At 41.7% G+C, this 23692-nt stretch overlaps 1 protein-coding gene across 1 annotated transcript in view; it reads right to left on the reverse strand.

Annotated features, from left to right (window-relative positions):
* The window catches only part of SLC35B1 (solute carrier family 35 member B1), a 57813-nt gene extending 35535 nt beyond the window's left edge, over positions 1 to 22278 (reverse strand). The window contains exons 1-2 of the mRNA XM_030220999.1: positions 21866 to 22278; positions 8328 to 8431 (exon numbers count right to left, since the gene is read on the reverse strand). Of these exons, the coding sequence (XP_030076859.1) occupies positions 8328 to 8431; positions 21866 to 22095 (334 nt within the window). The 5' untranslated portion in view covers positions 22096 to 22278. The remainder of the gene's footprint in view (positions 1 to 8327; positions 8432 to 21865) is intronic.
* Positions 22279 to 23692: the final 1414 nt, after the last annotated feature.

A 23692-nucleotide genomic window follows, 5' to 3' on the forward strand; every position in this document is an offset into this window, starting at 1 on the left:
TTCTGCCCAGTGTGTGGCAGCGGCGGCCAAAAAAGCAAACAGTATGTTAGGACATATTAGGATAGGGATAGAAAATAAGACCAAGAATATTATAATGTTCCTGTTTTGCTCCATGGTGCGACCTCACCTCAAGTATTGCATTCAATTCTGGTCACGTATCTCAAAAAAAAAAAAAAGATATAGCAAAATTACAAAAGGTTCAAAGAAAAGCAATCAAAATGATAAAGGGGATGGAACTCCTCTCATATGAGGAAAGACTAAAGAGTTAAGGCTCTTCAGCTTGGAAAACAGGTGGATGAGGGGAGATATGATTGAGGTCTACATAATCCTGAGTGGTGTAGAATGGGTAAAAGAGAATTGATTTTTCACTTTTTCAAAAAGTACAAAGGCCAGAGGACACGAATGGAAACACTTTTAAAACAAAAATAGGAAGAAATATTTTTTCACTCAAAGAATAAATAGTTAAGTTCTGGAACTTGCTGTCAGAGTATGTGGTAATGGCAGTTAGTGTATCCGAGTTTGAAAAAAAGGTTTGGACAATTCCTGGAGGAAAAGTCCATAGTCTGCTATTGAGACAGACATGGGGGAAGCCACAGCTTGCCCTGGGATTGGTAACATGGAATGTTGCTACTAATGGGGTTTCTGCCAAGTATCTGCGACCTGGATTGGCCACTTTTGGAAGCAGATTACTGTGCTAGGTGGACCAATGGTCTGATCCTGCATGGCTATTCTTAAGATACCCCTTTAACCTGAAATGCATTGCAAGATGGCTCCTAGAAACATTTTAAAAGCCTCTTCTTTTAAGTTACCCTGTTCCTGGGATTTCTTACATTTCTTTAAAAAAAAAAATCAGAGAAAATATTTTTTCACTGAATACTCATCTAAACTGTGGAATTTGTTGCCAGAAGATATGGTGAAAGCAGTTAGCATAGATGGGTTTTAAAAGTTCTCTGGACGAGTTCTGCCCAACTTCTCCCCACCCCAGCATACACCAGTTCATTTGACCCAAAGCACACTGATTGGCATATGGAGGAGAAAGCTAGTAGCTGCACATCAGATAGTGTCCTCCTCCTGACCCTGGATGGTAGAGGACTATGAGGTGGTCACACGTGCAGTTGCTCTCCTCTTTTTTCCACATGATCTATGTGGCCTAGGACAGAGAAAGTTGGCAATGTGTATGGGTGGGAGGGGGGTAGGGTGGAGAAGACAACTGGGAGGTGTATGAACTGGGGGAGAGGGAGAGAAGAAGGCAAGCTGAGTTGAGAGAGTGCTGGGGGAGATGAAGAAAAGCAAGCTTTGGAACAGAGAACTGGGAGGAAGGGAGAGACAGATAGACAACAAAGACTTAAAGTCTAGGAGTGTCCTGACGGTGACTAACCTCGTTTGGAGGCTACCTGTGTGATGTCCAGCTGCTCTGTTCCTTGCTGGGGCTATTTTTACCATCTACCTACTAAAGGTACTCTGTCAGGGTTTCTGTGGAGTGTGGACTGGCCACCTGACATCTGCCAGAGCCCCAAATCTCAGGAGCATCCTGACGGCAGCTCACGCAAGGTGCGAGCAGAAGGTGAGTGCCCCTTAGCGAGCCCCTTGGAGAGCTGTAAAGATTCTCTCAAAGATTTTATTTAATATTTCAGTTTAGTTGTTAGGATTTTATCACGTGTATTAAATCTCATTTTTATGGGGTGGGTTTATCTTTTTTATTTATTTATTTTTATAAACGCAGTACAACAATGCTCGCTCAGAAGTGTCCAAAGCTTCCAAGACGACAAATATAATAAATTCAGTAACAATGTAAACCAGTATGGCTAGCTGAACATAAACCACCTATCAAGCTCACACTGCACTCTGCATTTTTTACTTTAATCCCCCCCTCCAACCTTCCCTCACCGTCCATTAACACTCAAACCACTTGACACATACTTCGTCTCAACATCCACTCTCCAGTCTCAATCCCTCACCCCTTCCCATCCTCCAGTCTCCATCTCTCACCCCTTCCCATAGGGGTGGGTTTATCTATTCCCATGGTGACTGGATTAGGCCGCTTTGAAAATTTAAGGTTGGATATTAAGAAGTTTAAGTCTAATATCAATTCTCATTGTTTGCAACGTGTTCAACTCTTGACTCAAAAAAAATTATACGTATGTATTTAAAATTTCCCTCATGAATACTAGGTCAGTAAACAAAAAACAGCATTTCCGTTACGGTTTCAAAAATGTGTGGGATAAACACATAGGAACCATGTTTAGATGGAATTAATCAAAAGAAGCTTAGCAGAGACTAGATGGCAACACTGGTAATTGGGAGGCAAAGCCAGTAATGGGCGGACTTCTACAGTCTGTGCCCTGATCATGGCTGGATAGAATTGAATGGGCTGGAATGAAGCTTTTCATGAGCTTCTATAACTTCAGAACAAGAACAGTGCCGGACAGACTTCTATAGTAGTCTATGCCCAGAAAATGGCATGGACAAACCAAGATCAGGTGTACATATGTTGTATCAACTCATACCTTATGTAATGAGTTTATCTTCTCAGGCAAATTGGATGGACCATACAGGTCTATCTGCCATCATTTACTATGTTACTATGTATTACTGACATACTGAAAGATGGACATTCAGATTTTCTTTTTCTAACAAACTTAGTTAAAAGATAATGATAGAAGGCCATAACAAGCTCAAAGAAGAACTAAAATCAAGCATATGCCTCTTCTTGTCAGGGACAACATGGAGGACGAGCAGCTTTACATTTTTAAGTCAGCATTTCTTTCACAGCTGAATGATCATACTATACTAGAGGCTATGGAGTGTTTGTATTACTGGGCTGTAAAAAAAAAATGTTTCTTTAGTCCTCGATAGGGCTCCTCATTCACCATTATCTGTTTTATATGAGTTGTTTAACATTATTGCTCACTTGTTTCCTTTAGATTTGTTATTGTGTTCAGTGATTTTAATTTTTTCACTAACCCTGCTTCAAGTGGGAATGCTTTAGATTTAGTTTTAACATTGGAGGATTTTGGCTTTTCTCAAATTGTTCATGTCCCTACCAATGAGTCTGGAAATATTTTAGATTTAATTTTTTTGTTTACAGTAGCTTAGGACAGCCTGTTTCTCTGATTTTTACTCCTAAGCCTTGGTCTGATCACTTTTTGATTTCTTTATTCTGTTAAACTTGACCCAATTAAATCTGATACTCAGCTACTACTGAAGGAAGTTTTAAATCAGACTTCTGTTGATTTAGATCAATCTGCTTTTGGCATTTCTCAAATGGATCTTGTTTCATGCTCTTAACTCTTGATGATAAAATACAATCCTGGAATTTCAATGTCAGTTTGATATATAAAAAGCTGGCTAAAACAAAAGTTAAGTCAAATTCTAGGAATTTCTTTTCTCCATGGTTTAATGACCAGCTTAGAGTTGTTAAAAGAGTGATGAGGGAAGCTGAAAGGATTTGGTGCAGGGATAAAAATTCCTGTAACAGAGATTTCACTTAGCTCTTTTAGAGAAATTTCTTTGGAAGAGCTATCTGATCTAGATTGCACTTTCTGTCCCTCTGCTTCACCACTTGACCCTTTGTCCTTCTACCCTATTGTTGAATGTTAAGGATATTACTGTTCAACCTTTTTAGCCACTTAACAAGTCATTGAATATTGGCTTTTTTCCTATTGATTGGAAAACTGCAGTTGTACGCCCATGCCCTAATACGACCAAATGTGCCTGGTAGCTATAGGCCAGTTTCAAATTTACCATTTTTGTCTAAACTTTTAGACAAAGTTGTATCCACTCAATTGATTTTGTCGAAGATCATGAGCTATTGTCTGATTTTCAGTCAGGATTTAGGAAATATCACAATACTGAAACAGTTTTGTTAGATATTGTTGATGATTGCTAGAGATATCTTGACAAAGGAATTGATGTTCTTTTGGCGTTATTGGACTTAAGTGCTGCTTTTGATACTTTGGTTCATTCTATTTTATTGCCAAGACTATCTGGGATTGTGTGTGGTACAGTTTTACTTTGTGTTAAATCTTCAGAAGGCAGAACCCAGCAGATTCTTGTTGGATCCGATTCCTACCTTAAACCATTGTTGTTTGGAATACCCCAAGGTGCCCTTTTATCTCCAATTTTGTTAAATTTGTTATCTATGGCCAGTTATTGATATTGTTTCTAGGTAACAAGTTGCATAGTCACACTTTTGCTAATGACATTCAGTTGTATGTCCCATTAAGTGTTTCTCGAGATGGTCAACTTCATAAGCTATCATGTTTGAAGGCCATATAGAATTGGATGACAATGAACAAACTCCAATTAAATACACCAAAAACTGAATTTTTATGGGTTCATAGAGAACTGTTCTTTCCTTCACCCTGTGTTATCTTGGGATTGATCCATCATTACAGCTAAGGATCATGTGCGTAGTCTGGGAGTTGACTTAGATGTTGGGTTTACCTCTGAATTTTATATTTCTAGAGTGTTCGGTTCTTTTTATTACATTTGCCAGCTTTGCTCAATACATATTTATTTTTCAGATTTCACTCAATTAGTGTATGTTTCTGTGATTTCACGTATCATTTATTATTGTAATGTTTTGTTTGTGGGTTTGCCAGCGAAGAACTTTGAAAAGCTTCAATGGGTACAAATGCTGCTGCCCATCTTATTTAATTCCACCAAGTTCTGTCGTATTATTCCACTTTTGTCATCTTTGCACTGGCTGCCTATTTACAAATATGGCACTTTTAAATTGTTGGTGCTGGCTTTTAAAGTTTATCATGTAGCCTCAAGATATTTGTTGAAAAAGCTACTGGTTTACACACCTCGTCATTTTCTACGATCTTTAAATGAGAGACATTTCTCCCTTCCTTCTGTGAGTTTTTAGGCTTGAGTGTGCTCGTAAGCGTGCTTCCTCTTGCTCTTTGAGATTTTTATGGAATAATCTTCCTCAGTCAGTTAGGAATATTAATGATCTTTTTGAAGATGTGTTAAAAAAATCCTTTTTGTTAAGTTAAATAGGTTCCTGGTGCTTGATATACATTAGGTTATCAAGTTGGTATGAAATGCAAGTTTTTATTTTTCTTTTGATTTATCAGTAGGACTTTTTTGATGTATTTATTATTTGTTTATGATTATGTAAGTATTTTTTGTAACCCGTTCTGAGTGTTATCAGTGGAGCAGGCTAAATACACGAACAAAATAAATAAATCTGTGAGATTTGCACCCTGGAGCAGAGAAAGATGCGGTATGAACCTGTTGTGGAAGAGAAGGGAAATTAAGTGCAAGAAGATTAAAAGCTAAGTGGAACAGGGTGGAAGAAGGTGGAACCTGACATGTGAGATTACTTTGGAGGATCAAGCATGAGGAGGGAGAATGTTGGGTGGGTGAGGTATCCAACCTGGGGCAAGGTGAAGCCTTGCTTCATAAGGAAATTCCGCACAAAAAGCGAAGATACTTACCTGTAGCAGGTATTCTCCGAGGACAGCTGGCTGATTGTTCTCACATGTGGATCGACGTGCGCATCAGCCCGGGAACCGGTGTTTTCCAAGAACAAAAAATAAACAAACTTTTGCCAGAGTCTTCCGGCGGGCGTGCAGCGCGCGGACTGATTTCTCGCAGCGCAAGCACGTCTCCTCAGTTAAATGAAATAACAGATAACTCCAAAGGGGACGTAGGAGGGTTTGTGAGAACAATCAGCCTGGTTGTCCTCGGAGAAAGTGAAGATACTTACCTGTAGCAGGTGTTCTCAGAGGACAGCAGGCTGATTGTTCTCACACGTGGGGTATCCCTAGCATCCAGGCTCACTCAAAACAATGAACATTGGTCAATTGGGCCTTGCAACGGCGAGGACATAACATAGATTAACCTGAAACCATAAACAACTAGCTGAGAGTGCAATCTGGAACAGAATAAAAACGGGTCTAGGGGGGTGGAGTTGGATTCTAAACCCTGAACAAATTCTACAGCACTGACTGCCCAAACAGACTGTCACATCGAGTATCCTGCTGAAGGCAGTAGTGAGATGTGAATGTGTGGACTGATGACCACGTTGCAGCCTTGCAAATCTCTTCAATGGAGGCTGACTTTAAGTGAGCCACCAACGCAGCCATGGCTCTTACATTATGAGCTGTGACATGGCCCTCCAGAGTCAGACCAGCTTGGGCATAAGTGAAGGAAATGCAATCTGCTAGCCAATTTGAGATTGTGTGTTTTCCGATGGCGACTCCCCTCCTGTTGGGATCGAAACAAACAACTGGGCGGACTGTCTGAAGGGTTTCATCCGCTCCACGTAAAAGGCCAATGCTCTCTTGCAGTCCAAGGTGTGCAAACTGCTTTCGCCAGGGTGGGCATAAGGACGGGGAAAGAATGTTGGCAAGACAACTGACTTGTTCAGATGGAACTCCGACACCACCTTCGGAAGGAACTTAGGGTGCGTGTGGAGGACTACTCTGTTGTGATGAAAACACTAGGGCCTAAAGCTCACTGACCCTATGAGCTGAAGTAACAGCCACCAAGAAAATGACTTTCCAGGTCAAGTACTTCATTCTGAACTCCTGCGGTGTATCCCAGGGCTTCCAGCCATTAAACCAGTGTCACGTGACAACCAGATACCTGCCTTTTGAATGTGCGGCAGCCGGGAACCAAGAAGGAACTTCACCAATTCTTATTTCATATTTACACAGTAGCTCGGATTTTGGTGGCAAAACATTGGAAACAAACTACAGTACCATCTGTGGCTCAGGTTTTCACCAAAGTGGATTATTGTTGTCTTATTTCTAAGCTCACAGCTAAAAAAACGTGGACAACGTTCACAGTTCTCAAAAATGTGGACACCCTATATGCGATGGCGAGATATTTCTGTATGAAGGATTTTGTTATTATAACAGTTTATTTCATGATTAGTCACCACGATTGAAGTCCTTGCATTGTTATTCAAGTTGGGTTACGGAGGTGGAAGGGATCTTACTGGGGGTGGGGGGGGGGGGGGAACTATGACACAAAAACAACAAATAATTGTATCATTGCTTTAATTAATTGTGTACATGCTTGTTTTTGGCCATCTGGATAAATAAAATATTATATACACATATAAATAAAACAGAACTCCTACTTCTCACAAAATGAGTATTACCATGAATTAGTTTCAGATCCATCCAGCAACTAGAATGTTCCAGTCCTTTATTCTTAAGAGGAACAAGAGTTCTAAATGGTCTCACATTACTCTTTTTTTCACATTCTACTGACTAAAAAAAATATAAAGCACTGTATTTTTCATACCCTTCAAAAAAAAAAAAAAAAAAGAAATAATTGGCTGAAAAATAAAACAACATTGTTTCATTTACATTTAAACATGATATGCTGAGCCTGCCACTTACTGACCTCTCCACACAGTCCTTACTGCATATGTCTCAGTCTCCCTCACACTTTACAACAGAAAAGTAGGGAACACCTTTTGTCTCCCGTAACTTTTTAGTAATGCTTGTTGTTAGATATCTCGAAAAATGCTTTCCTGCACTAACATCCTTCAAGTGCACAATATGCTTCCCTTCTATAAAGTCCTTCATATATTCTATGTCCAACAAACGTCATCCTTGTTCAAAGGGCCCCAGTACTTGAAAATGTCCTTCCCCTGGCGCAGCCCCCCACCCCAACATAAATTTCCTCTTCCTTTCTTCTCCTATCTATTTTCTCTCCAGAAAAATAGTGTTTGGTGAGAAACTATTCCTGCTGCACTCTGGACAACTACAGTCCTATGAGAGGTTTCCTATTCTCTAAGGGCCCATTTTACAAAGGAACATTAGTGTTTTTAGAACATGCTAAACATTAGCGTGCGCTAAACATTAAAACACCCATTATATTCCTATGGGTGTCTTAGCGTTTAGCACATGCTCATTTTCAGAGCATGCTAAAAACGCTAGCACATCTTTGTAAGAGACCCCCTAAGAGCTCTGTTGCATTCCCTCGATGTCTAGCAAAAGACCTTCAGGGGCTGAAGTAGCCAGAGACAATTCCATTTCTCTTCTCCAAAGATTCTAAACAGGACTTACTCTCTGACTGCCATCAAAACCCCTGCCCAATGAGCTCTGAGAAATCTCTAGTCTTCCTTTATGCCTGGGTCTGAGTGCTATGTCATTTTCAAAGAACCCCAAATTTCTAGGACAAGATCCTCTTGTTCCTCAGGGTCCCCATGCTCAGCAAGTAATGTCTGCCACCATCCAGAATCCCCAGATGCAAAACAATATAAAATGATTTAGGGCTCCTCTCCTAGCCCATGGGCTCTCAGTCACTGAGTACATTAGTTTACCCCCACGTAAGCTGATAAACCATAAAATACTCACATATCCAGGCAAAAATGGCATTAATTACACACTGAATGAAGACCAGAGACCATGCAAACCGGAATTTCTCCTGCCTCTCTCCTTCACCATATTTACTCCTTGTGCTGAAAAACAAACGAAACAAAAAGAAAAATACAAAAGCAACACGAGACACAGCTGGCCATGTTAAAGACAAAAGGTGGGGGATACAGACAGTCTAAATATTGGCATAAGGGCATAGCAGTATAACAACGTCTTCTGAGAAGGCTAAGTCAGTGATAGCAAATGGAAGGAAATACACATCTGAAATGCTGCTCCAAGTAGTTCTAAACATTTTACCCCCTTCTTCTGCTGTCCTCATTCCACATGAGGTCAGTAAGGTAGGAAACCATAAGCACATGCCTCCTCATCTCAGAGTCTACAGTGTACAGAAGTGGGAGGTGGTACTGGTCAAACATATCACAATATTGGAATTAGATACTATTCTCATATAAATGTAATATACACATGCAAAACATCTTTTATAATAACTCCAGAAAGCAGCTCTGGCACAATGCAAGTTAATTTCAGATCACACCCAATATACCCTGGTTTACATAATATTATAGTTTCCTTAAGATATTTTATTAAAAAAACAAAACAAAAAAAAACTGAGCTTAACAAAGAGAGCACTATGAACAGTAATCACAACTTGATTTACATTCTATGATCATGCTCATTAATAGCAGTACATGGAAATGTAAGACCTGATCAGCCCTCACAGATGGGTGTATATGCCGAGAGAGAGAGAATGTGAGTATTAAGTTCTCTTCTCTCATCACATTTTTACAGCAAGAATGATCACTGAATATAAAACTGGGGAGTGGAAAGTGGATATAATTACCTGGACAGGGGAGAGGAACAGAAAGTCAAATTAAAAGCAGCACTAGACTATATTCCTGCAGTCCTGGGAAACAGAATTTAATTCTCAATCAACCTTCATTGATTTTTATTTGTTTCCAACCCAACAAGAACTATACAAAAGGGGTTGAGAATGACTGTCCATCTGTTCAACCTCCCACTCATATGGAGACAAAATAATTCTTTGAAAAATTTAATGGAATGGGATGAAACTTGGTATGAGGGAGAAAAAACAGTATTAAAAAAACAAAAAGGCATGGAGTTCCAAAATGAGTCAAACCAGAGTGGGGATTCAAGAGATATAACCTCCTCCCCCCCCCTTCAAAATAAAATGACTGAATATATTTCTATGAGAGGCATTCCAGCACCTGTAGCACAGAATAAGTAACAGGTGGGTGAAGCTTCATTTGTCTGTTCACCCTCTCTCAACCACAAAAACTTAACCCCCTCAAATCTGCCCACCACCCCCAAACTAGCTCATCTCTAAAACCTAACTCCTCCCGCAATTACCTCCTGCAAACTAACCCACACCTACTTCATACTCAAAAACACTCTACCCGCAACTGACAACAACCCACAAAGTGCACCCAATCCCAAAAATTATTCCCTGCAAATACTACCACCCCACAACGTTTTCATGGTCCAAAATACCCCTTCCTCTCAAACATACTGCCTGATAAGTGTCCCCTATAACCACAACACATGCACAGCACATACACAACATAGAATAAGAGATTCCCCCCTCCCCCACCCACATAGCCCTAGATGCACCCACAGGGTATGTTAATATTTTCCTATCCTTTTATTTCCTTTTGATTAATTATATAAGTGTTCTTATGAGTTGTGATCTGCATTACCAAGTAACATCTGTTACAGTGGGCAGAACCAGATCAAGCCATTAGCAAACTTTACAGTTCTAGTCAGAGACTGAGGTAGAATCCAGCCAATGTCAAGGCAGTGGGGGCGGAGCTTTGGAAGACAGCTCTAGTCACAAAGACCTTATGGACAAATTAGACTAAGGGGGTTCCAGAGAAATAAGACCCCCCCAACCAAAAAAATAATGGCTCAATGTATTTCTATGGGAGAAGGAGTTCCAGCTTCTGTATATCAACAGTGAATGCAAGGAGAACTAGCTCAAGGCGAGTGTCATTGAGGTATACTAGATATTTCCTTGTCCCTGAAGGACTTACAATCCAAGTTTGTATCTGAGGCAATATAGGGTTTAAGAGACTTGTCAAGGTTACAAGCAGCTGCAATGAGATTTGAACCGGGCTTTGCTGGGTGTCAGCCCAGTGCTCTAATATCTAGGCTACTTCTTCACTCCAACCTCAAAAGGTGAAATTTAGTCATTCCTGTTAACATCCTTTCCTTTTAGTCCAGCTGCATTATCCCGACTAGTGGGTTGTATTTCCCGTCTACCAGCAAATGGAGGTAGAGAGACTGACTTTTCTCAGTTGGTGCTCTCCGGGAAAACTGCAGAATGCTTCTGCCACAGCGAGCACAAGGTCCTCAACCACTGCTTCTTTGACTACATTTGATTGTTCATCACACAAATCAATTTCCCAACTGAACATTAATAAAATTATGGTTAGTCCAACAGAGGCGTTTAATAACAGAATTGGGCAGGACCATCTCATTACTTTTTGAGATGTGCTGTACACTCACATTGCCCAATTAAGCTAAGCTAAAATTAGAAACCCCAAATTTAAATGTATGGCCTACTACAGGTACATCTTTCAATCACCGGTTGAAAGCCCATATCTTTCATTAGTTAGGTAAAATTCATCCACCAATTTTTTTATTTCATTATCTACAATGATGTGAAAATGTTTTCTTCCCCCTCCCCCATTATTACACATATGTCACACTGAATGATTTCTGATCTTTAAACAAAATATGTTTTTAGACAAAGGAAACTTTGATAAACAAAGGAACAGTTTTGTGTTCAATAATATACTTTGTTTCGACATATATGAAACTGGGGAAAACTTTTTCAGTTCACTGTAATTTGCTATCTATGGGACATATGTACAGACTATAACATTTTTGGATTGGGTCCCAAGATTCTTCATATGGGTTGATTAAGATTTTCTTTTAAGAAAATAAAATCATTTTGTGAATTTTTTATGTCTTTGGTATATTTTCTATTTTGTTTCTCCCTCTTTATTCATCTTCTATTTCACTTCTCAATGACCGATTTTATTCTCGTCTGTCTCTTGTTCTTTTTCTTTATTTTCTGTTTTAGTTTTTTCTTTTTGTCCCTTTCCTTACATGACTTCTTTCCTTTGTTTTATCACCGTTCGCTCTTCTTTGCTCTTCATTTTAAATGTTCTGACCTTCCATGGGGGGAGGGATTGAATGAATGCAAGGAGTGAACAGTAAAAGGAGAGAGGGGAGTCCGCACTGAGAAGGAGGGAGAGGAAATGAAGTGAAGCATTGGTTAGGAAAGAGAAGCAGAATCTAACAAGAGAAGGAAGAGAGACAGGAAGTACCTGATGGGAGAGGAAACACTGGGAGGTTTAGAAAGATGGAAAGCAGGCAACATCTGAAAAAGGGACACAACATGGGTCTAGCAAATGAGAAAGGTGGCAGAATTCAGCAGGAGACAATGCTGGGTCTTAGGTGACAACATAGCTATATCGCCTCAGGTACTAAGTGTAGGATACAAAGTGAGACCAAAGGCAGCAACACAAAGTGCTTGGACCAGCTTTCCAACTGCCACTCTCATCCTCCTGCTTTGTTCTCCTAGTCTTCTCCCTTTTTCACCTCTACACCCAGTCCCACCCACGTCTCTCAGGCCCCATTTTACCTTTTAACCTGATTTCACGTCCCTATCTCTCATTCCTCACACATACTCTCCAGTGAATCAACGAGTCCCTCTCCTCCCACCAATCCCCTTAGTCTCTGATATCCCCAATCACCAATCTCCCTTATCAATCTGCCACAGTTTCCCTCCCAGAATGCCTGTGTTCTTGAATCCAACTATCCACTCTAGCCCTGAATCTCAACTTCACCATCTTTTTACCTTAAAAAAAAAAATACAAACCCCTAGTTCTACATACACAATCTCCGCCCCCCCCCCCCCCCCCCCCCTACCAGCATTCCATATCTCAGCACAAACGCCTACTGTATTAACATCTTCACCTTAGGACAGAACAGATAAGACTCCATGAAGTCTGATGGGTTGGTTAATCACACTTATTTCATTGGCTAGGATCTGCTTAGAGAGTCAACTTAATTAGAAGCCATTCAGGAAAGAAGCTATAGGGGGAGGAGCACAGTAATAGAAAGTACTTGTGCTCATTTACAGTTCCTGAGGCAGGTGTTTGCTACCAAAATCAGCTGTGTTGTTGTCATATGACATAGGAAAAATACTCAAGCTCTATTTTTGTTCAAGCAATGGCAAAACAAAGAATAAAAAGGAACAAATGGGGCTTGGCGAGGGACCGAGATAAGGTAATCAACATTAGAGGAGCTGAAGAGATGGCTGTAAACCAAAGATTCTAAGCACAATCCTTAGGATACACAGTCAGGTTTTCAGGATAACCACAATGAATACGCAAGAAATAAATCTGCATGCAGTAACTCCATTCTATGCAGTTCTAGCTTGTGCATATTCTTTGTAGGTATCCTGAAAACCTGACTGGCTAGGTGCATCAAGGACTGTCTGCGTTGAGAACCCCTGCTGTAAAGCCTGAGAAAGGTAGATGAGGAACAAGAGGGAAGAAACCAATTCTTTTTAACCTAGTGGGTCTCCCAGAATGCAACAGCAGGATATAGCTGCACATCACAGGAGCAACAGTTACACAGAACAGGAGGCCACAACAAAACTCTGCATTGGGGATCTCCAGGGCTGCCTTCCCTCCAACTTGTAATTTCAGCTTAGAAAGAATATCCAAATGACATAGGGGAGAGGAGCAGCTAGCAGCGCATCCCTGCTGTCAACACTATCATTTCTACAAAGGATGAAAATTGAGGGTTAAGAGAACAGCAAAGAAAGAAGAAACTGGAAAGAACAAAAAAAAAAAAAAAAGGGAATGCGGAGGTTCTGGAAGAGTGTGGAAGCGAGGATAAGAGATAGTGAAAGTGGTGGTGTATTTGGAGGAGGTGGAGATAGGGGACTAAAGAGATAAGGGAAAATGTGCTGGGCAATTATGAGGGGTGAAACAGACATGGAACACAAGAGCATAAAGGTAAGGCATGCCTAAGTCAAATGGAGGTCCATCAAACCCAACATGTTTCTAGCAGTGGCCAGCCCTGATCACAAGTGCTGCATGCATTTCATGTTCCCCTCCCCGATGTGTAGCCCCTCATCAGGCTGTTTCCTTCTCCTCCGCTGTCCTAGGCCCAACTGATCCTTTGAACTGTGTGGATCTCTATAGAGCTGTGGGGCTTAAAGGAACTGCTGGGGATCAAGTTGGCAGAGAAGGATAAAACAGCCCAATCGTCAGCTGTGCCCTGCCTCCTCAAATGCAGCCGTGAGGGAGCAGAAAAACAGCCAATCTGTGCTGCGCTACACCGCAACAGCAGACTGCACAGTTGCGAATTCCTCCAGGAGTAAGAAGGAACCTAGCTACTGTATTCTGGAGGGTTTATTTATTCATTCAGGAAGCTTGATATATTGCAAGGGACCAGTAATGGCATTTATGTGGTTGACAATGATAATAAAGGGAAAGAAAAAAAAATAGGGAAATGGTGAATGGATAAAACAGATGAAAAGGAGTGGTTTATGAAACTGGTGGTTATAGGGCTCAAAGAAGAGCTATGTCTTGAGTTTTGATGAATGCTGCAATAGAGGATTGAGGCCGGATAGGGGGAGGGAAACTGTTCGATATCTTAGGGACAAGACAGTTGAATGCGGTTTTGCGCCAGATGCTGAGGTGAAGAGAAGTGGAGGAAGGAAGAGCATGAAGGACAGACAGCATCTTAGGCAAGTCACTTAACCCTCCGTTGCCTAAGGTACAAACTTGTGAGCCCTCCAGGGACAGTGGGAAATATCCATTGTACCTCAATGTAACTCACCTTGACCTACAACTGAAAAACGTGTGAACAAAATCCAAATAAATTAATAATAATAAATTGGAGACAGTTTGTAACAACCAATGTACACAAAGAGCAGGACCTTGAAGTTTAATGCGAGCAGAAATAGGTAGCCAGTGTTCAGTACACAGAAGAGTAACAACATGATCAAAGCAATGTGTGCAATGAAGTCTAATAGCAGTTGACTGTACAAGTTGATAAAGTTTCAGGAGTAAAGGGTTTGAAGTTTAACAGGTTGGATTTGCTATTACAATACTCAATTTGTGCAAATATACAGGATGGCAATAACTTTAAAATGATAATAAGGGAAGTAACTTCTAATTTGCCTTAATTTTCTGAGTTTTCAAAACATCTTTTTTCTTGATACATTGACCTTGGATTCAGTTGTCATGAACAGGTCTAGCAACACTCAATATCTTTTGAAGTCATTTAAATTGGGAAATGAACCCTAAGAACATAAGTATTGCCATACTGGGCCAGACCGAAGGTCCATCAAGCCCAGCATCCTGTTTCCAACAGTTGCCAATCCAGATTACAAATACCTGGTAAGACCCCAAATGAGTACAATACATTTTATGCTGCTCAGCCTAGAAATAAGCAGTGGATTTCTCCCAAGTTCATTTTAATAATAGTTTATGGACTTTTCTTTTAGGAAGCTTTCCAAACCTTATTTAAACCCCACTAAGCTAACTGTTTTTGCTACATTCTCTGGCAATGAATTCCAGAGTTTAATTACACAGAGTGAAGAAATATTTTCTCCCATTCATTTTAAAATTTACTACTTTATAGCTTCATTGCATGCCCCCTAGTCCTAGTATTTTTGGAAACAGTAAACAAGCGATTCACATCTACCTGTTCCACTCCACTCATTATTTTATAGACCTCTATTATATCTCCCCTCAGCTGTCTTTTCTCCAAGCTGAAGAGCCCTAGCCACCAGCCTTTCCTCATAGGGAAGTCATCCCACCCCCTTTATCATTTTCATCGCCCTTTTCTGTACCTTTTCTAATTCCACTATATCTTTTTCGAGATGCAGTGACCAGAATTGCACACAATATCCTTTCCTTATAATAGCTAACATTCTATTTGCTTTCTTAGCCGCCACCGCACATGGAGCAGAGGGTTTCAACGTATCAACCCTTTCCTGGTTAGTGCCTCCTAATGTGGAACCTTGCATTAAGTTGCTATAGTTTGGGTTCCTCTTTCCCACATGAATCACTTTAAACACCATCTGCCATTTGGATGCCCAGTCTCCCAGTCTTGTAAGGTCCTCTTCTAATTTTTCATGATCCTCTTGTGATTTAACAACTTTGAATAATTTTGTGTCTTCAGCAAATTTAATTACCTCACAAGTTACTCCCATCTCTACATCACTTATAAATATGTAAAAAGCAGCGGTCCCAGCAGAAACCCCTGGGGAACCCCACTATCTACCCTTCTCCATTGAGAATACTGACTATTTAACCCTACTCTCTGTTTTCTATCTTTTAACCAGTTTTTAATCCACAATAGAACACTACCATGAGGTAATCTTTCATGGGGTACTTTGTCAAATGTCTTTTGAAAATCCAAATAGGTAATATTGATCAGCTCACCTTTATTCATATTTGTTCACCCCTTCAAAGAAATGTAATAGATTGGTGAGGTAAGATTTCCCTTCACTAAATCCATGCTTTTGAATGTGCTTTGTAATTTTTTTCTTTATAATAGTCTCTCCATTTTGCCCAGAACAGACATCAGGCTAAAATTTCCCGGATCACCTCTGGAACTTGGTATCATGCATGATTTTACAAATAAATTACATGTTACTAACAATACTTATCCAAGTTCATTTTTCAATTCTATTAGTATTCTCGGATGAATACCATCCGGTCCAGGTGATTTGCTACTCTTCAATTTGTCAAACTGCACAAATACATCTTCCAGGTTTATAGAGATTTCAGTTTCTCTGACTCGTCAGCTTTGAATACCATTTCTGGCACCAGTATCTCTCCCAAATCTTCTTCGGTGAAGACTGAAGCAAAAAATTAATTTAATCTCTCCACTATGGACTTTGTCTTCCCTGAGTGCCCCTTTTACCCCCGGTCACCTAGCAATCTTTCTTTTGCTGGTTTCTTGCTTTTAATATACCTAAAGAAATTTTTACTATATGTTTTTGACTCCAATGCAATCTTTTTTTTCAAAGTCCCTCTTTGCCTTCCTTATCAGTCCATTGCATTTGACTTGCCATTCCTTATGCTGCTTCTTATTATTTTCAGTCAGATCCTTCTTCCATTTTCCAAAAGGATTTCCTTTTAGCTCTAATAGCTTCCTTCACTTCACTTTTTAACCATGCCGGCTGTTGTTTGGTCTTCCTTCCTGCTTTTATAATACATGGGATATATGTGGCCTGGGTTTCAAGGATGGTATTTTTGAACAGCATCCATGCCTGATGTAAAACCTTTTTGAGCTTTGCAGCTACTCTAAGTTTTTTTTTTCACTGTTCTCATTTTATCATAGTCTCCTTTTTGAAAGTTAAATGCTAACATATTGGATTTCCTGTTGTACTTACTCCAAAGCCGATATCAAATCTGATCATATTATGATCACTGTTATCGAGCGGCCCCACCACCATTACCTCGTGCACCATATCATGCACTCCACTAAGGACTAGGTCTAGAATTTTTCCTTCTCTCGTCGGCTCCTATACCAGCTGCTCCATAAAGCAGTCCTTGATTTTGTCAAGGAATTTTGCCTCCTTTGCATGCCCCAATGTTACATTTACAAGTCAATATCAGGGTAATTGAAATCACCCATTATTACTGAGTTGCCCAGTTTGTTTGCGTCCCTAATTTCCGTTAACATTTCTACATCCGTCTGTTCATCCTGGCTAGGCGGACGGTAGTACACTCCTATCACTATCCTTTTCCCCTTTACACATAGAATTTCAGTTCATAGGGATTCCAAGATGTGTTTTGTTTCCTGCAGAATTTTCAATCTATTTGATTCAAGGTCCTCCTTAACATATAACTCTTTCTGCTGTTAATTACCCAACCATAAGAATTTAGTTTTTTTATTTCTTTATATAACTTCAACAAATGGGAAGAAACCCATTGCTCTATTGCTTTCAAGATAGTAATGGATTTTAAAAAAATACACACAGATACATGAGAAAGTTACAGTTAATCTCAGAGTCACATATGCAAGAGGAAAACCATAAAAGAGAAACAGAACAACATAAAATAAAAGGTAGCCTGGGAAATAAGCAGAGAGCAGAGAAGAGGTTCCCAAAACTGTGGGTCAAAACCTCAAATGAGGTTACAAAACCTATGTTTGGTGTCACGACCTGGGTGGGCTCTCCATAGACGCATCATTGCTCTGTATTTCAGAGAGTTAAACACAACTTTATATGTACACAAACATTTATTATAGGGTCCAGGGCCAGTTCAAAAGACGGTAGCGCCCTGAGACAACTTACTTTGGCAGCACACCCCACCATCCCATCTCGCACCCCTCCCCTCCTGTATGTTTGGCATCTCTTCCATCCCACCCCCACGGACCAGTCTCTCTGTCCCCCTCCTTTGTACTTTCCCCGCAGGTCCAGCACTGTTCCCTCACCTCTCTCACTCCCCCACAGTCCTGTAAAGTTTACATCGGTCACCAGCGCCAGCAATACCACCATGATAGACTGCCTTCAGACAACCTCTGCCACATCCCGCAGCAGTGCCCAATGTAAACTTTAGAGGACTATGAGGGAGTGAGAGAGCAGTGCCAGACCCACAAGGGAGTGGGGAAGAAAAGGCTTAACCTGTAGACTTGGCGAGGTCAGAAGTCAAGTATTTTGGTGCCCTGGGCCAGAGCCTCACCTGGTCCAGTGTTAAGCCAGTCCCAATGGGGTCACAGGCACACAAAAACTGGTAGAGACCCAAAGGGAAAGAGACCAATAACTACACAATCACATGAACAAATGTAACCTAATTGTTAGAGCAATGGGCCGAAAGACAAGGTTCAGTTTTGAGTTTAACCTCGCCGGGGCCAGGGAAATACCTACAGAATGTAAATACCTTAAATTACCACTGAAAAGGCATGAGCTAAAACTAATATTATTCCAACTAAATAATTTAAACAAATACCACGCTGTGAACATTTCTGAGTGGGACTTAACGCAAGTTTGCTCTTTTCTATACACATCATTTTATGTTAGTTTTGCCCAGGGGCGTAGCCACGGGTGGGCCTAGGCCCACCCAGTTTGGGTTCAGGCCCATCCAGCAGTGGAGCACCTTCATTTGAACGGCAGCGGAGGGAGCAGGCTGAGCTCCGATCCTGCATCTGCCTCCCTCCCTCCGATGGCAGTGCTTCCCAGACGCTGCCTACCTACCGCCGCCATGATCCTGCATCTACCTCCCGTCTCAGCAGCAGCGGACCAGCGGTAGCAGTTCATGCTGCCTCCTGCTTCGTTCTAACCTGGAAGCGTCTCCTCTGCCGCATCCCGCCCCCATTATTACAACTTCCTGTTTCTGCTGGGGCAGGACGTGGGCGCGCGGCAGAGGAGACACTTCCAGGTTAGAACGAAGCAGGAGTCTGGCCCGCTGCTGCTGAGATGGGAGGTAGATGCAGGATCGTGGTGGCGGTAGGTAGGCAGCGTCTGGGAAGCGCTGCTGTGAGAGAGAGGGAGGCAGATGCAGGATCGGAGCTCAGCCTGCTAAGGGTGGTGCCCCATTGAAGAGATGGAGAGTTGGGGGGAGGTCTCCTTAAGATAGATGCTGCATGGGGGGGGGGGGGGATGAGGTGGAGAGGGGCAAGAGAGAGGGAATTGTGGGACATAGGGTAGAGAGGGGTAAGAAAGGAAAATATATTGCATGGGGAGGGGAGAGGGACAAGAGAGGGAGAAATGTTGGACATAGGGGGGTAGTGGGGAGGGAGAGATGGTAAATGTTGGACAGAGGGTGGTGAGGAGGGGAAGATAGATGGTGAAAAATTGGACATGACGGTGGAGGGCAGGAAGAGATGTTGTAGGGGGAAGCGAGAGATGTTGGATGGGGCACAAGGGAGGGGGAGAAGCAGAAATGTTGGACATGGCAGTGGAAGGGAGGAAGAGAGAAAATGCTGCATGGGGGGAGGGGGGAAGAGAAGTGTTGGACCCATGGCACAAGAGAGGGAGAAATGGTAGAAAGTGGGAGAGAGGGAGATATATTGGACCTGGGGGTGAATGAGAGGGAGAGAGAAACACAGGAGGTAGAGAGGGGAGAAAGGAGGAGATGTTGGATTCAGGAGCAGAAGGGTGATGGAGAGATGCCGGACAGTGGGAGTGAGGGAAGAGAGCGGGAGAAATGTTGGAACATGGGGGAGAAGCAGGAGGGAAGAGAGAAGGGGCAGAGAGATGTAAGGCTACAAGAGTGGGGTGGGGAGAAAGAGGGAGCAGATGCTGGGCTAGAAGGGTGAAGGGAAGGAAGATGGTGGAACCATGTGGGAGAGGCCAGGAGGGAGAGAAAGAGGGTGGCAAGGAAATAAATAAAAAGACAGTGATTACAGAGGATAGAAATATGGTAATGAAAAGGAATGGAGGGCTGAGGAAGGAGTGAGATGGGGAAATGGAAAAGCTAGTGGGTGAGAGAAAAAGATGTAAACTAAAAAGGAGAACAGTGAGAGGGTGAAATTTGAGTTGACAGCAAGGCAGAAAGAAGAAAAAAAGAGAGGAAAGAGCTAAAAATAAGAAGTCAATATGTCAGAAGCTGGTGTAGTAAAGGTAAAAGAAGAAATGGACAGCAGCTGCTCGAAAGAGAATTAGAAGACGACAGACAGGAAAGCAGAAAAGAAACTGCAACCAACATGATGGACAAATACAATGTCCAGACCACAAAGGTAGAAAACAATGTATTTTGAATGTTTTAAATGGAATATGTTGGCTTTGGGAAATCTACATAGCAAATATGTTTGTATCGTGTTCAGGAGAAAGGAAATGCATTTCTGTTTTTATTTCTCCAGTGTTGAAGTACATGCTAAGTTTAACTTTTTTGGGGTTCCGAGTTCAATTTTTGTCTAAATATTTTTATTTCTGATACGTGATCCCATGTTCTGTATTTGGTGAGGGTCTGTTGGTGTGACAGTAATGGCAGGTTGGGAAATTAGAGGGAAGGCAGGGAGGAGAGGGGATCAGGGAGGGGGCCCTAGCATGTCTAACACCAGTTCTGACCCTTGCTGTATAGCTGGTAGGGATCCCAAGCCTCCCCAGCTGAGGACTTCCTCCAAAGACGGCCAGAACTTCCTTCTACCAAGCTCTGCAGTCAGTGACAGCATGCTTGAGTGACCGACAGCTAAGCACGCTGCTGCCTGCCAAGTTTGGTAAAAGGGAGTTCTGGCCACCTTCAGAGAAAGTCTTCAGCTGACAGAGCTTGAGGATCCTTATTAGCTAGTGTATTTATATTTTGTGGTAGGGCAGGGCAGAGAAAATATTGTGCCTACCCACTCTGGGCTCAGGCCCATCCAAAATTGGCTGTCTGGCTACGCCACTGGCTTGCATGCCACGCTCACGATAGACACGTGATGTTCCGCTTACTTTACTTTTGAATGATTGCTACTACTACTACTACTATTTAGCATTTCTATAGCGCTACAAGGTGTACGCAGCACTGCACAAACATAGAAGAAAGACAGTCCCTGCTCAAAGAGCTTACAATCTAATAGACAAAAATAAAGTAAGCAAATCAAATCAATTAATGTGTACAGGAAGGAGGAGAGGAGGGTAGGTGGATGCGAGTGGTTACGAGTCAAAAGCAATGTTAAAGAGGTGGGCTTTCAGTCTAGATTTAAAGGTGGCCAAGGATGGGGCAAGACGTAGGGGCTCAGGAAGTTTATTCCAGGTGTAGGGTGCAGCGAGACAGAAGGCACGAAGTCTGGAGTTGGCATTAGTGGAGAAGGGAACAGATAAGAAGGATTTATCCATGGAGCGGAGTGCACGGGAAGGGGTGTAGGGAAGGACGAGTGTGGAGAGATACTGGGGAGCAGCAGAATGAGTACATTTATAGGTTACTAGAAGAAGTTTGAACAGGATGCGAAAACGGATAGGGAGCCAGTGAAGCGACTTGAGGGGAGGGGTAGTATGAGTAAAGCGACCCTGGCTGAAGACTAGACGGGCAGCTGAGTTTTGAACCGACTGGAGAGGTGACTAAGTGGGAGGCCAGCAAGAAGCAGATTGCAGTAGTCTAAGCGAGAGGTGACAAGGGTGTGGATGAGGGTTTTGGTAGAGTGCTCGGAAAGAAAGGGGCGGATTTTATGGATGTTGTAAAGAAAGAAACGACAGGTCTTGGCGATCTGCTGGATATGAGCAGAGAGGGAGAGAGAAGAGTCAAAGATGACCCCAAGGTTTCGAGCTGAGGAGACAGGGAGAATGAGAGAGCCATCAACAGAAATAGAAAACGGGCATTTCTTTTCTGCCTTAAATAGAGCTTTTTCACTTTATAAATAATTTCATTATTATGTGAACCACGTTATTTCATTTGGATTTTGTTCACACCTTTTTAAGCAGTGGCTCAAGGCGAGTTACATTCAGGTTCAGTGGGTATTGACCTGCTTGACATGCAAACGGAGATATAGCAAATTCTTAATACACACAAAAGCGTGAAAGGAATGGTCAAACTCACATGCCCTCCTGCAGAATCCCGTAGTAAAAGTAACAAACGAATACTCCGAAGAAGCAGACCAGCAGCCGGAGCCTCTCGGGGCTCAGGAAACCTACCCCAGAGCCACCAACGGAGGTCATGGCTGCGGGAGCAGCCGACGAGCCCGGGGCTGTCACAGCTGTTAATACCACCGTCGCCGCCTCAGGCAGCAGCTGCAACTCCACATCCCGGACCGGCACCGCGGGTCTCATAGAGAAAGTCTGCGACCAGAACGAGGAAGGACCCCGGCCAAGAGCGGGACTGTCCGCGGTACTGCCGGCAAACACGCCCACAAGCTCCAAGCTCCGGTAGATAAAATGTCTTTTCACAAGTGTGGCTCTGTGTACAATTTTTTAACATATTTACTCGCACACGAATCAATTTCTAGATGCACACCACAGAAGGGTAAGTCTGGAAAGTATTGGCCCGACCTGAGCTCACGTGCAACGTCACAAAAAAAAAACATCTCACAGCCCCTTAGAGCCCAGTCTGATTATGATGTGCTGACGCACATTTTCTCGCTTCTCCTATCTCGTATACACTACAACGCCAGCCCTTTCCCTTTAAGAAACACAACAAACGCACATGGGACCATCTTTCCCAAACACGCCTGACTCTGACATATTAGAATGTGGAGAGTCTTGATTGGTCAATATTCCGCCGCGTGGTTGACGTGTATTCATATTACCGGAAGCTAAGCAGCAAGGATTTGGAAGGGGCGTGGTGAAGATCAACATAAAAGTTGCTTATGCTTACCTATAACCTACTGTAGTTCTACAGATCAAGGAGGTTTAATAAACAGGAGTGGAAGTGAGCCTATCTAGTCCATTGTAAGCAAGGAAGCCAATTAGAACAGTCTGAGTTTCCCCAGCGCAGCCGTCATCCCCATTTACTCAAAACAAAGCAAGCAAATCTATAAGCTGCTGCATGCACATTGTCGTTTTGGTTTTTTTTAATTGTTGGTCCATCTGTAGTAAGTCTAAAGCTGTTTCAATTGGATAAGCAGTACCTTAAAAGGTGGAGGACAAAAGTTGTTGTTTTTTTACTTTTTGGACAGCTTTTTAATTTATTTTAAAGCTTCCCATATGTAGATATTCAATTGTTATTTCATGATATTTATATCATTAAAACAGCTTAAAAATTATTAGAGCTGGTAGAAGCAGCAGTTTAAAACTCTGTATTTTGTGCTCATTTTTCTACACTAAAAACTAAATAAATACACTGTATACAATTCAGATGGCCAAATTTCAGTGAGGATATCCTGTTTCCTGATGGGTTCATCTTAAATGTTGTTGCAATCTGCCTTGGCAAGCCTGATGTTATAAACATGATGGAACATATTGAAATTAAATGGAAGTATTATCTTTTAGATACACAAATGGATTATTCTGTTGTTTGAGCATGTTTCAAGGCAAGTGGTTTATAAGTCAAAATAATAAAACTATTTTCTGTCAAACAGATCTCTCATTTGTTGAAACATAACTAAATGAGCTATACGCCTCTAATGCAGTCCATTGGTGTTCTTATATTTTGTTCTTGTGATTGGCTATACTGTGCCAAAACTGGAAATACTGTGAGACAATAATAGAATTCCGTAACGTCCAAAACTTATTTTTTATGTTTTAATCATCTTTATTAAAAGCAAAACATGTTGGTTGATAAGCTTCTTGCAGAATAAAAAAAACCCAGCACAAATGTATTTTCCACTGAAAATAATCAACTTTGTATAAACTTGGCAACTAATACTGTGCTGCTTGCTATTTTGTATTTTGGTGGTGTATTGTTTGCCTGCATAATAAAATCGCACTT

This window comes from Microcaecilia unicolor, chromosome 12, assembly GCF_901765095.1.
Source record: "Microcaecilia unicolor chromosome 12, aMicUni1.1, whole genome shotgun sequence".
NCBI lineage: Eukaryota > Metazoa > Chordata > Amphibia > Gymnophiona > Siphonopidae > Microcaecilia > Microcaecilia unicolor.